At 52.4% G+C, this 14764-nt stretch overlaps 1 protein-coding gene across 1 annotated transcript; it reads left to right on the top strand.

The window, feature by feature from the left end:
- Positions 1–4000: 4000 nt before the first annotated feature.
- Positions 4001–14559, top strand: LOC309596760 (glutathione S-transferase theta-1). The gene is made up of 6 exons (XM_082325443.1): positions 4001–4138; positions 4266–4322; positions 8465–8552; positions 9646–9796; positions 12041–12217; positions 13255–14559. Exons 1-6 carry the CDS (start codon positions 4027–4029, stop codon positions 13453–13455), a joined length of 786 nt encoding a protein of 261 aa, XP_082181569.1. The 5' UTR covers positions 4001–4026; the 3' UTR covers positions 13456–14559.
- Positions 14560–14764: the final 205 nt, after the last annotated feature.

The raw sequence follows: 14764 nt of genomic DNA, 5'->3' as shown, positions 1-14764 counted from the left end.
TGCCAGGTGCGAGCCATGGGGAAGGTTCCAGCTTGCAGAACTGTTTTTTCCTTCTTGTTAAGCTCTGGCTGTATCTGGAAGTCTGTGTCTCTGCTGGCTGCTTACACCATCCGCCGAGGCGGCTGCATAGCACGCTGGGTGCGAGGCGTCAGTCATCTTAATGCAAGTCCAGTCATTACAAGTGCTCGGAAAAGGTGAAAATAGCTGCTCAAACCCGTGTCGTGCATCCTTTCAGCTGGACCTACTGGTTTTGGGGCACGAGCCAGCTGCCTCTTCTGCGTGTGTTTCCTGAGTAAACCTGCCCTTTAGTTCAAAAGGGCACCATGAACCACAGTTCGCAACGCACGTCCCCGTGGGCTGAGCTAAAGCAGCCAAGCAGGCCGGTCCCTTTTACGTTCCATTCTTCCAACTTGCAGGAAATCCTACATGTCAGCAGTGAAAAAGCAGACTTGCCCCAAAACTCTCAGTTTCAGCACTGACACAGGCAGAGGATATTTGTCTTCTTGCCTGACTTTTTTATTGGTAAGTTTGAGGAGAGCCTGTCGCGCTCCAGGCGGCGAAGTCGGTGACAGCAGCTTTCTTCTCGCCGCGAGAGCGCCCGCGCAGCTGGGGCCCGAGCGCAGCCCCGTAGGCGCTGTGCCGCTGCGCCGCTGCGCTGCTGCGGAGGCAGTTTGCCTGCAGCGCCGAGCCCAGAGGAAGCGGCCTGTTCAGGCGGCACCGCCAACCGCTTCCTTTCCTTCTAACCTGCCGCTTGCCGCAGCCCCAGCCGGGCTGCTGCGCGCCGCTGGAATACAACAGGTCCTTTGCTACCCCGGCCTCGCTCCACGCTCTCCTGTTAGCATGTTTGCGCTTTGCCTAACTTCCAGATTCCTGACCTCCAATTCCTCCCTTTCTTGTCGAGAGCAAACCTCCTCCTCCCAGCACAATTCTGTTCAAGTAGAAGCAGAGCAGAGAAGCCATCAAACCCAAGAGCCTAATCTATAGCGTGCTAATCTCTGCAGACCTCAAACTGGGCTTGGTAGCAGAGCCCTTCCTGATACACACCGCCCTGCAGAATCTTGAGATAGGGCTGCGGTGCCTGCCAAACCATCGCATGAGCCAAAGCAAATAAAGTGTCTTTTGTTTTTCTCTTATTTATGATACTTGCAGCACAAGAGCTCCATGTAAGGGAGTCTTGAGCCAATTTTCTGCTTGTTTGAATAAGGCGCAAGTTCCTTAAATGTCACCCAGTGCGTGCCCTTGCAGGGACGGCTGCCTTCCAACACAAGTCGGACCTATGTTGGGAGCTCGTCGTCGGGTGCTCCTCCGCTGCCAGGGTCACAAAGGGCGAACGCACAGGTCGGCTGCCGCCTCGCTCCAGCGCGGTCGTGGGGACAGGAGGAGATTTTAAATTGCTTTTCCCGTAGTCTTCCCTGTCTGCTCTGAGCCCACCTGAACCCTAGGTTCGCCCTCCCAGTGACGCTGCGTGCGCCGTGACCAGCGGCATCTGGGGCCCTTCCCTGCCTGCAGGACAAAGCACCTCCCCAGAGTAACTCCGCGGACGGCAATGGAGCCGTACACCAGACACACCTACCTTGCTGGGTTTTCGCTCTAAATCGCAGAGATAAGGCATCTCATCCTTGTACTTTGGCCGTTGCTGTCCCTCCACCTCCCCCCTTTTGTTCGTTTGTGTCATTTGATGGTGGCTGGTTCCGGCCCCAGGACTGGGAGCCCCGGGAGCTGCCTGCCAAAACCCCACAGGTTGTGCAAGAGTTTTGCCTGCCACAGGGCAAGGTCTGTTCGGTGTCCGCTCCCCCTTCACCTGAACATGGAGAGGGGTTACGGCGCCAGTGACCGCTGAGTGTGCTGTTCTGATTCAATTTCCTCAATTCTTGCCAGGGGCTATTTGGAAATAGGTGAGAGCCTGTGATTTCTAGAGCAAAATGAAGCTGGGATACACAAAATGGGAGGGATGTTTAAAAAACATACACATCCTGAGACATTTTCTAAATGATTAAGAAATAAACTGCAAAACTTATTGCATTTTTTTCTGTGCTGTTCCTCTTTCCAAAAAGCTGATAGACAAGTAGAGGGAGGGAAAATGGCCTTTGAGGTGATGGAGCCAAATGAAAATACAGTGCTAGAAGCACTAGCCTAGAGCCAGGAATAATGCAATCAAATGACATACATACACCACGACCAGATAAAAGTACCTCTTTGGTTGTGTGGGCTGTGCAGGGCAGTCAGCAAATTGGAGAAAAACGTAAGGCGGGAACGTTTCCAGGAGGCACAAGGCCCAGACAGGACTAATGGCTCAACTGAACCATAAATAAAGGAGCAAAGTGAACCCACGCTGCTCATCTTGCTACCCACCGCTGAGATCGGGGAACTCTTCTCGGGGGTATCTCGGAGTAGGGACACGGAACCATTCTGAAGCACGAAGACTGCTTGGGCTATTACCTGTGCAGAGCCACGGTCACGCTGCTTTTCCCCACACACTTAACTTTTAAGATTTCTTTGCACTGAAGGAGTTTGACATGAACTCAAGCACCTGCCACAATACTCTGAGCCTTCATCTCTGGCGTGTTGGTGCTCTAAAGGCTAAACTGTACTGCGGGGAGCCGAAGTGTGTGCGTACGCAGCCCCTCTCCCTGTTCTGGCCAAGAAACTGAGAAAAATCTTATTGTGCAGTTTCTAAATCTGAAGAGTGACTCTGAACATAGGCGTGTGGTGCAGCGAACTCAATACTTGAAGCTGCGATGCAGCTCGTTCACCAGACCCTGGCAGGCTGACGGCTCTAACAGTAATCCCCGTTCCTAAGGGGTTCTCGGAGCAGAAGTCTTGGCAAAGTGCTATAAAATGCAGCACCTGAAAGTGTTCCCGTTGGTAATTTATCCAGCCAAGGAGCTCGCCGCTCAGTATCCAAGCCTTTTCACCACCCTTTGCAATGATCCTTGACACAAGTAGAAGAGCAACTGATCCCTCCCGTTCCCCCTCCCCGAGGTTCCCGCGGCTCTTGCCGTGGGGCTGTGCGTGACGTACGAGCTCTCTGGCCCAGCACTGATAAAAAGGTGTCAGCTGAGCCGAGGTGGGTTTGACTGGGGGTGACTTTGCTGTGAGTGGTTCAGCCGCTCTATCTTCCAGTCCCAGAAGTCCCCGTGCTCATCCAGCACGTCACCTTCCCTGAACTGCACAGCTGCGAACGGCTGCAGGCTCCGTGCAAGGGCTTGAATTCAGTCTGAGCTTCGTTAGTTCTCCTCTGCTTTTGTGGAAATCTGAAATGACAAATACCAGGGAGAGAGGAAAGGCGCTTGACTGGGAGCATGCGGAGGTAACGCCCGCAGAGGAGTCCTCCATGCCTCCCTGCCATCCAGGCGTCGCCTCGCAGCGCTAGGCAGAGACTAGGTGACCAAAGAATTACCTTCTGAACTGAAAACCATACTGAGATCTAGCGGAGCGAGATTAACGCTGGCTTAGAGATGTCGTGCGAGGGCCCCGTTCGCAGCGTGACGCATCCCTGCAGGGCCGCCTTACGAAAACAAGCGTTTGCCTTGTGGGAGCCCGGCGGGATGCCGCGGGCGAGAGCGGGCTCCCGAGCCCCTGCGGCCTCAGCCAAGGCCGTGGCGGGGAAGGACAGCGCCGGCTCCCTCGGGGCCCAGCACCAACCTCTCCTTCTGAGGCTGGTGATTGCTACTCGCAAGTTCCCACGGCCGGTGGGTTGCCCGCTCTTCCCGAAGCCGGCCCTGGCGCGGCCAGGGCGGCCTGGCACGGGGAGCGCCGGCGCCGGCCGTGCCTCGCCGCCCTCCCGGGTCCCTCGGCACCTTCCCGGCCCGGGGCCGCTCCCCCCGCCCCCCCGCGGCCCCGCTCCGCGCCGCCGCCCGCCGAGGCCGCGTCCCCGCCCGGCGCGGCCCGGGCGAGGGCACCGCCCGCCCGCGCACGGCTCGGCCCCCGCCGGCCCATGCGGGGCGGCCCCGGGCGGCCGGCGAGCGCGGCGCGGCAGCCTCCCCGCGGGCCGGGCCGGGTCGGGTCGGGCCGGGCGGCGGCAGGATGGGGCTGGAGCTGTACCTGGACCTGCTCTCGCAGCCCTGCCGCTCCATCTACATCTTCGCCCGCAGCAACAACATCCCCTTCGAGTTCAAGCAGGTGGAGCTCTTCAAAGGTGGGACGGGCACGGCCGCCCGCCCGCCGCCGAGCTGCCCCGCGGGCGGTGGCGGGCGGCGGGGCCGGGGCGGGCCGCAGCCCGCCGGGGGCCGCGGGCTCAGCGCCGCTCTCTTGGCTCTTGGCAGACTCGGTGCTGGGGAAGAAGCCGGCGGCGGGGAGCGGCGCGGAGCAGCCCCGCGCAGGTGAGGTGAGGGTCGGGTCGGGTCCCCCCGGGCGTCCGTCCCCGTTCCCGGGCGGCGCTGGGTGCCTGGCGGCGGCCCCGCGGGCGGGGAGGGGACGGGGCGCTGGCAGCAGCCGGCGCTGAAGCGCGATCCCCGCCGGGGCCGGGGCCGGGGCCGGGGCCGGGGCCGGCCGAGCTGCCCCGACCCCCGGCGCTGGCAGGGCCGGGCGCCGCGCTGGGCCGCGGCCTGTGGGCAGAGGGGCCCGGCGCTGCGCTCCGGCTCGCCCGGCCCGCGGCCGACGCGCTGGCGGCCCCGGCGGAGCCCCTCGCCGCCCCGGCGGAGCAGCTGAAGCCCCGGCCGGTGCTGGCCGGCCGCCGCCGCTGCGGCCGGGCGCTCCGGACCGGTCCCGCCGCCTCCTCGCACCGAGCCGCCGCGTCTCCGGGAACGGACGAGCCGGGGCGCTGCCTTGGACCCTTCTGTAGGGAAGGTCGGTGCGGTCCCTCCCAGACCCATAGCGATGCAAGGCTCCTCTCCCTGCTGAGGCCTCGTCAGCCCACGCCCGGGGAGGCTCAGCCTCAGCCGAAGGAGGAAGCGCTCGGACCCCGGGCGGCAGCGAAGCGCTGGAGGCAGTGGGAGCGGGGGAGCGCCCGTCTGCGGAGGTGCAGAGCGCAGGGGCCTGGCGCTGGTCTCACCCGGTGGCCTCTCGGGCCAGGGTCCCCTCCCGCCTGGCGGGGGTGGAACAGCTGAAGGCTGCCCCGAGCTGCACATCAGAGCTGAACCTGCGCCCAGCGCCCGGGAGCTCCGCTTGGCCCGTGGGGAGGGAAGGACGCGCTCCTCGGGCGACCCGAGCGATTTTAGATACGTGCCCTGCCGAGGGGCCGGAGTGCAGTGGTTTGACCGTGCAGCTCTTCTCCCCTGAGCGGTCTCATAGCTGTGCTGCATCTATTTTTGTGGATCCCCAAGGAATGTTCCTCCAGCCATTTCTAGCAAATTAGTCACAGTGGCAGCCGAGGAGTGCTCTGGGAACGGTGTACTTAGCAGAAACACTCAGCTGTTCAGACTTGTCCAACTGTGTAAGACGACTAGTGCCCATTTACATATTGCATTTTCCTAGTAAATTGTTGCTTATGATTAGGCAGGGACGTGATTGGCAAATAGACTGATTTTCTTTCCCTTTCTACTTCTGTAAAATCTTGCCCGCTGCTCTTTTTACCCACCAGTAAATCTCCTTCTCTGCACTATGACTTACACTTGAGAATTCCTCCTGTGTGCAGCCTGCCCTGCTCGTTGACAGTGTATATTCTGCTTATGAAAGTTATTCCTCAAAGCCCAGCAATACGCACGGTGTGTGTATATATATCTCCTTGGGGGACATCGAGAACTAGCTACACCAGATGCAACTGACGTTAAACAGCACCGTAAGTCAAGACAACATTACAGGAATGATAAAGATGGGCCACCTAATACCACTAAACAAAAAGGCTAGCTCTGCTTGCTGGAAGAGAGGCACAAGCTTAAACTCAGCTAAACGGCAAATACAAATATCGGTCTCCATTTTAATACAATAAGCAATGGGTCCTAGTGGAGCAACCTGGAGTTAATGTTCACACCAAGGCTCGTATCAGTTTGCAGCTCGGAGGCAGAGTCTCGGCACAGGTCTCCTGTGTCTGTACGCAGAGGCCCTGTACGAGCCAAAGCAAACGAGGTGCCATCGCTGGGCTGCGGCGCAGTCTGTGTGGCAGACGCTGGCCTCCTGTCCAACCTGTTGTGATGACGTGTTAGTCCCATCAGGGGACTAATATGTTTGGTATTCCTGCTAGGACTGCTACACGATGAAAGCAGGCTGAAATCTGATTCAGGCTGCCCTCACCCACTGCTTCTCATACCGTTGTTTCTCCGTTGCCTGCTGCCTTCGGTAATAAACACAGACAGCAGAACGACCAGACAGCTAGGTCTGAGAATCGGCTGCTGGTTAGCTGTAAGCATTATTGGCTTGCAGCTTCCTGCTGCATTTTTCCAAAGACCCCCTGGACTCTCCAGATCTCACCAGAGCTGGGCGTGTGACGACCACTGGCCTTTGGAGCCCTTCCAAAAGCACAGGACCAAGCACCTTCCCAGAGCAACTCCTGGCATGGCAGTAGATTTACACAAATTTGTCTCACTGTTTTTATTATATAAATCATGGGCGTAAGGCACCTTGTCCTTGTACTTTGCCTGCTGGCTTGATTTTCAGGGATTTTTTTTTTTTTTTATATTCAAGTTTCTCAATTATTAGGCTTAACTTGCACTTTATGTCTGGCTCTTATTCTTGAGAAGCCCTTTCCTCCTCCCTCTCCTGACAGTGCTGCCTGGTTCTGCCGTGCATGTGGGACCCCTTACCCAGCTAAGCTGGAGGCCACCGTCGCCACAGGTAGCCACGTTTCCCAGTGAGATGGGAGACGTGGGTTTGAATCCCCTCAGTCGGCAGATGGATGTGAACCTTAATCTCCAATGAAGCTACTTACACCAGAATTTAAAAAAGCACTTCTCAGAGAAGAAACAAGGTAGAGGCTAGTCAGCTAGAAAGGAGAAGAGGGTGGTAATGTTTGCTCTGCTTCATTTGTCTCACTGGGTGAAATCAATATTGGAAAAGTAGTCTGTAATTTGAAATGCAGTGACCTTCCTTTCTCCTACCCCTTCTCAAAGCCAACCGCAAATAAACTTCATAGTCCAAAGGTCGGTTTTATTTCTTGGGGACTATTTCCTGCTGCGCTTTTGTCCAGGAAAGCAGAGCTGCCACTGCCTCCTGAATGGGGGCGAGTAGTTCTTGGGGCTGCAGACCGCTGTCTGTTAGTTAATGGCCCTGATTTTTTTTTAACAAAGGGATTTTTGTACAAGACCTCCTGCTGGTCGTGCTGATTTGATCAGGATTTGCACCCCGGAATGTCATGTTTCCTTATAGAGAGCACTTAAAACAAGCAAAGCAAACAAACTCCTCACACCTTTTCCTACGTAGGTGTTCCTGGACTTTTGTACAATTCCCTGGCATTTAACTGCTGGCTGGCAAGTGCAGTGCCTGCAGTGGGACACCGAAAGCGCGATTAGATAGTCAGCTGTTAGTGCCTCCGAACTCCAAGGGCCTGGGGAGTTTAAACTCTTTCATGGGACGGTGTCTTCCTCCCGCGTTTTCCTGCGAGGTAGGTTGACGTGCAGAGGCAGGAGTGACGCAGGGTGGAGGTGTGGGAGCTTCCCTGCCCCTAGCGAATGTCCACTGCGGCAGAAGGAATTATTTCATGAGCCTGCTGTTGTAGTGCTGACGTTTGTGTTTCTCCCATCCCAGCAAAAACTCTGGAAACATCCTCAGCTGCATGTCCGCCGTGGCATCAGCGCTGTTGACAGCATTTGCTTTCTCTGTAAACGCTCAATTCCCTCTGCTCTTCAGAGACAAACAAACAGGAAAAAGATTTTGCTCCGTGTCTGTACGCCAGCCGGGTTCTCTTTGATGAGTTAGCCGCTGCAGCGATCTCTGCGGGCACAAGGCTTTTCAGGTGCTTTCCATCACGACTCCATCCTAGGCAGTCAGCCACGTGTGCAAACTGCAGGAAAATGCCTTTGTTTTGGTGTTGCGCGCGGGAACAGGAGCAGGAGTAGCAACCATCTGCCCTCCTCAGGATGCTCTGCACGCAAACTCAACTTTTCCAGACCCCGCTTCCTGGGCAAATACTAAGTATTTTTTAGCTGCTCAGTTGCCTTCATCCTAACTCCTGTCTTTTTCCCCACTGTCTCTAAAGCCGTAGGACACGCTGTTCTCAAGTCCGTTAGCTGTTCCTGCTTATCTGCCATAGTGTTTTCAATACCGGCACCTTCAGCGTGGTATCTAAATGCCTCCCAGGGAGTGATTTTTCAGTAGGTTTTGCAAGTATTACTGGTACCAGAGCCAAGCGATGGAATTCCTGTATAGAGATGCGAACTGCTCCACGCCACGTGCGCGGCCTGAGCCGACTGCCCTCTGCAGATAGCTTTTACACCAACTCTTCAATTTCATTGCCTTTTAATTGTGAAATATGACCACCTAGGGAAAACCTAGCACAGTTCACTGATTGTCCAGTTGGCTACAGGTTTTTCATGTCTCATTCACTGGCAGATACACTTCTGACCTCTGACTTATCTGCTCATGTTCTTAGGGCCATCAAACAGCGAAGGAGCTGGCAAAGTCAGCCTCTTGAAGAAAGTACCAGCACTAAAGGACGGAGACTTCACCCTAGCAGAATGGTAAGAACTCAGACTTCCTCGGGTACCAGTAATCTGTGCAGCATTTAGGAGACGTCATTCCCGCTGAACGATTAAGGATCACAGAATTTATGAACATGTTGGTTATTTTTAATAGTATAACCTCATTTGCTCTGTTTCCATTTTCTGTTTGAATTAGCTTTCAGAATGTAAACAAATCAGCTGACTTAACTTCTTGATCTTACCCTGAATGCACTTACCTCAAAATGGGATTATAAACATTTCTGGGAAATGTTTAAAGCTTATAGAAATCCCTTTTACCCTAGGAAAAAATCCTGTTTATCTGAATTAGTCATAAAGAACAAGTGAACACCTACAGAGATAAAATTTAGGTTTTACATTTATAAGATTAATATGGAGACTGGTTAATGGTGTCACAATACTGAAATAATTGAACTATAGTGGTGTCAGTGTAGTGGGAGGGTCTGCATTTTCTTTGGTTTTGTCAGCACAGGATTTTCTGTGCCATCTCTTTTTGTAGTAACAGCCTACAGATCGTTGCAGATGACTAAGATATTTTTCCATCTGAATTCTCCTGCCAATTAGTGAAAGTATAAACATCTGGACAAACACAAAGAGATTCTGTAGGCTCGCCTTGCTGGGACTTCCACTGACTTCGGGAAGCCTCGGGCAAGGCATAGAGCTGATGAAGAGGCAACATAACCCATTCGAGAGTTTCGTTTAGTACAGAAGCGCATAAACACGGAGAGGTCTCGGAGAGATGGGTCAGAACAGTCGAGGAACAAGTGGGGTTAACACTGCTGACAGATGATTGTGGAGGTTTAGTGTTTCTTTACCCCAGTACTGCCCAGCAGTACTCTGCACCACGTAACAGCGCTGTGGTGGTCCAGCAGGTTAAAGTTTTCATGGGGACCAAGGTGATTAAGTGCCATCTCTGATGTCAACATGAATTAGATGCCTATATATGGTCCCTAGACTCCGTCAGAAATCCTGATCTGAATGCTTTTTAGTGGAAGCAGCAAGTTCAGAAGGGGCAGGAGAGGGAGCTTAGGCGAAAGCGTTCTGCATCGCAACTCCCTGACGCCTTCCCTCTGTCTTGTTAATGTCCGAGCAGCACTGCCATTCTGCTGTACCTGAGTCGAAAGTACAACACTCCCGACCACTGGTACCCATCAGACATACAGAAACGGGCCCGGGTAGATGAATACCTCTCATGGCATCATGCTAACATCCGGGCTAATGCTCCTAAGACCATGTGGATCAAGGTAAGGAGACTGAATGTTAAAATGCGAGTAAAGCGATGTTTTCCTGGCAGAATACTGAGCGTTTGAACAGCCCCAGTTTGGCGAGAGTTTGTCACGCTGAAATAACAAACCTAGGCCGTTCCTAGCTGAGAGGAGCTGTCAGAGAGGGAGCTGTTCCTCATTGCTCAATGTCAGGATCTGGCAAAAGCAGCTTTGGTCATTTTGGTTTTTTCCTTAAAGCAGGTCTGGTACAGAAGGTCTCAAAGCCCGACAGGCTTCCATTGCCTGGATTTGTGAAGGAATATCTAACAGATTGGATATTGCCTCCAAGAGCCTCCCCCTCACTGCACAGCTGTGCAGAGCGTGCACATAGGCAGAAGTTTTGCTTCTCTGGCGAGTATATGCTTTGTTGCTGGAAGCAGAGCGGCTTGCATTCTTCACACAAGTCCCTGCAGCCCCAGCAGGGTGGAAATCCAGAAGCAGACTTCTGCTTCCAGCAGGGCCTTCTCTGAAATGGGCTCGGGGACAGACAGAATAGGGACACAGAGAGAATGGCAGAATTTCTTTATTCGCTGTGGTCAGATCAATTTACGTTTCAGCAAAATTAACAGAATCACCCTGAGGCAGAAAATCATTTAGTATCAGATGATTCTGCTGAACACCTATTCCCAGCCAGCTCACCAGACAGTTAATACAGCTATCCTTAGAGGGGCCCAGGTGCAAATATAGCCCTGCAAGTACCGCTGTGGTATGGAATTTCAGACGAAACCAGGGTTGCCAGTAAACAGGTAAGAACTTCACTCTTCCTGTGTAAAGTTTGCTCTTGTTTGTGCCTAACAAAACGTATTGGGACTCATTTAGCTTCTTGATTTATTGACATTTGAATTTTTGGCTAGAGAGCACAGAGAAGCAATTCAAATATGAGTCAGATTTGTACAAGAAGCGGTTTCTTCCAGTCTCTGCAGGCTGTAACTGCAGCGCTCCAAGGGAAAGAAATCTAACTAATTGCTGCTGCTGCTTAGATAACCCAGATCAGAAAAGGTCCTCAGAGTAATTGAAAATAGGGAAACATATAAAGCCACCATGTAACAGAAGGCATATTAGCTAGACATGGGAGAAGATGGACTGCCCTGAGATACAGTAAAGGAAGAAGATGCTGTTTCGAGTGATTATACCCAGAGATCCCATCACGCATAACTGGAACCACTTAGGAAGAGAACTGGCCATGAATTTTCTGATGAAATAGATTCCACATGTATTTGGCAAAAATCCTGGCTTGGATTAAGCAATCCCGACTTGAATTGTTGGATATACTAGCAGTGAGTAGAAATTCAGTCCACTCCCACTGATTGAAATTTGTATCTTTAATTTTGCTTCTCTAAATAAACTATATTTCTTTAGCTGTGGTAGGTGGAGGCAGCATAGTTGTGAAACACTTGCGAGCTCTGACGGTGCGTACGCCTCTGTGAACGGTGAAAAATCTCACAGAAAGGCAACTACCCTCCGTGCCAGCAAGTCCGTGGAGACAAGGACTGCGGTTATATGATTGCTGTGGAAAAACTTCTAGTGGTTTAAAGAATGATGCTTGGGAGGCCGCAGAAAGGCTGGCGTGAAAACGGTGCTCACCCCCTCGCAGCCCGGCCGGCTGCTGTCGCACGGGGGAAGCCATTTCCTGCCTCTCCAGCCGGCGTGGTGCGTTCCAGGCCCTCCTACGCTCCCTGCCACGGCCGCCACCGTGCCCTCCTTTCCGTCACCCTGCGGACAGGCAGCTGCCTGCCCGGCTGCCTGCCTCCAGCACCCGGTTGCACAACAGGGTGGGTAGCAGGGGTGGCTGGTGGGCAGGCGGCCTGCTGAGCCGTCTAGGCAGGCTGTTGAAACCGAGGACATCGCAGGGGCGGCTGTGGCAGAGATTTATCTTCCCTGGAGCTGCTGCCTGTTTTTCTTTTGTAACCCACCAAGGTGGAGCGGGAGGGCACAACTGCCAGGCACAAAGCAAGCTGAGTCCTTGGCTTCGTTCTGCACGTTGCTGCTCATTAGCTGGAGGCTACTGTCACGGCAGCTCAGCCGCTTAGGACTGCTCGTGCGCTCTCTGCATGAGCTGCCTGGAACCGCAGCAGTCCATGAAGCTCTAGCATAATCCCTCCTGCAGCTTTGCTGCAGGATCACTGACGATCATGAGCAGTTCATGGGGGTATAACGTAAATGACTACCACCAGATCCATGAGGAGATGGCCAACTGTACTCTTAAGTCCCTTCTCTCCTCAGGTGCTGATTCCCCTCTTCACAGGGCAGCCATTGCCCTCCGAGAAGCTCCAGGAGGTTATGGAGGGGCTGTCCACTTCCCTGAAGCAATTTGAGGAGAGGTTTCTGCAGGACAAGGCTTTTATCATTGGGAGCGAGATCTCTCTGGCGGATCTTGTGGCCATTGTGGAGCTGATGCAAGTGAGTGCTGGCGCGTGGTAAGGAAGTCTCGGCGCAAGGGAAAACAGATGCTGCTGGGCAGCGGCGTGCAGCATGTGGTAGCACTTCTCTAGGCAGAGGAGCGAGGGCATATCTCAACAGAACTGGCCTAAGACAATGAGGAGAATAGGGGAGTGGGTTCAGAAAAGTAGTTTAAAAAAAAAAAGCTGGCTGCAACAGATCTCTCTTGTTTCTCTTCTCTAATGGTGCTGCTGCTTCTCCTTCATCCTTTATCGTGACTTTATTTTTAATCTCCAGAGAAGGAGGTAATATATAAAAGCGAGAAGCAATAGCAGACAGGTCTGATGAAATAAGAAAATGATACAGGGATATTTTCGTCATACAAGAATATTCTTCAGACGGTACTTGCCCGTGCCACGTCTGGAAGGTGCAAGACTGAACCTCAGACAGAGGCAATGGAATTAAGTCTGTTACAAACGGATTGTTCTCTGCCAGACCGTCAGGGCCTGGATCCTGCAGCCCAGAAGTGATTCTTTCTCTCAGTTCTGTATCCCAGAGACTGAAAAACAGCAGTTCCGCTTCTCTACACCGTTGTGTTCCAGAGAGTGGCACAGGCAGAAAGTAGAAGGGGGGCAGATGATGGCAGCTAAGGCATCAGTTCAATTAAACGCTTAGCGTTTTGTGCCGTGGTTTTGCTGTATGACGTAGCACTCCGTACCGCAGACTGCGCAGTTGTCCCTGGAATTGTCAGCCCAGCTCGACTTCAATGCTGTCGCTGAGAATCAGCCGCAGTAAGCGGTAGTCATCTCTGCTGCTCACAACAGCTGTTCCGGCACTCAGGAACTGGCTTGTAAATGCCCTTTAAAATATAGGCTAGCTTCTGTGTCCCCCAGATAGATACGCCTGACCAAAGGAGCCTTCTCTCCTTCCTCGTGCTCCTCTGCGAGCTCTTCCTCATTTTTCCCTCTACCTGTACCTGCAGGTACGCTTTTGGTGCCTGTTTCGGTGAAGACGTGACTGCCCCGTGCCTCACTGTTGCTCTCTCCCCCTTTCTGCAGCCTGTTGGAGTCGGTTGCGACATCTTTGAAGACAGGCCAAGGCTGATGGAGTGGCGCAGGCGGGTGGAGGATGCTGTGGGGAAAGAGCTTTTCTTCCAAGCCCATGAGATGATCCTCAATATTAAAGAACTGAGCAACATTCAAATTGATCCACAGCTGAAAGAGCACCTGGCACCTGTGTTGATGAAGATGTTGAAATGAATTAATCTGTCTTACCATTTTTCCTGCCCTTTTTTTTTTTTAACTAATTCTCTGACCTCCAGTTCTACATGTAACTGGAAAGAGCACTGTAATTCTAACACAGAAATTGCAGAGTGTTTCCCCCCCACCCAGGCCTTTCCCATATCTTTGGGGGTGGAAGCTGGGGAAGGTTTCAGACCTGAAACATTAAATTTACACAAAAGGCTGAGGCCCTACAGGTCACTTGTGCATCTGGGTTTTATTTCAGTGTCAGTCTTCTCAGAGATGGTAGAGGCACGAACGGTATTTCCTGACAAAATTTGAGCCAGCCTGCAAACTGGGAACATTAGAGACCTGTATAGGATGAGCATTGTTTTCACGTGTTTTTAACATTTGCAGCTCCTTCTCAGGTGGGAAGCACTGCAAAGCGTGCCTGATCCTCACCTTCCCAGCATGTGTCTGCACAGACAAGTACAGCACAAAATTACAGGCAGTCACAAAAGTGAAAAAGACATTGATTTTTTTTTTTTTTTTTATTTTCAAGTTTCTTATTGCTGAGGCAACTTGCTTGGCTGTCCATGTACATTCCACACTTCTTCTATTTGCCTTTAGGTTCCTGTGAGAACTATGAGGTTTCTTCATATTCATCTACAACTGTGAATCTTCATAATTCTTCAGTTTAATCGCTACTCTTCATTTCCGAGAGGCTGGGTTTCGTTGGCGCTCGGTCTGCCAGTACACGCGTGGCAGGGGCTCTTCTCGGAGATTCGTGCAGTAAAGACCAAGCAACTTCAAAAAGCCGAGGGTGGCCACAGCCTTCGAATAACTGCCTACCTGAAGTACTCTGTTGATATTATACAGGGAATACACTGAAAGAATGCATTCGCGGTGATTTCTTGAAATATGACGGCAATCAAATTGGTTTTTTTCTGCAGTAATACTGTAATAGCAATCCACATTTCTCCTAGAAAATGCAGAGGGGGAATAAATCTAGATGTGCTCTTCCGAGACTGTTTTGGATGGAAGTTCACCAAGTAAGTCACCCTGTGCAGCTGAAGTAATAAGAGATTTTGTGGCATTGAGCAACATATGCATCACAATAAAAGGGCAGAGAGTTGGTTTGGAGCTTTGGGGCTCTTTTTCTTGTCTGTGTTTATTTCTGATTAGCTATAGCTCAAATACCACCCCCTTTTGTACTGCAACACAATTTACAGGGTAAAACTGAGAGAATACAACCATTTCTAGTTTCTTCAGTTGAAAATAACAAATTGTAAAGGATGCAGAAACTGGTGGAATATCTCCCTCTGCATATTTCTGTTCATAAGTAGTT

The sequence above is a fragment of the Platalea leucorodia genome (assembly GCF_965183815.1).
Source record: "Platalea leucorodia genome assembly, chromosome: 12".
Taxonomy (NCBI): Eukaryota; Metazoa; Chordata; class Aves; order Pelecaniformes; family Threskiornithidae; genus Platalea; species Platalea leucorodia.
This window is presented reverse-complemented; position numbering and strand designations above follow the sequence as displayed.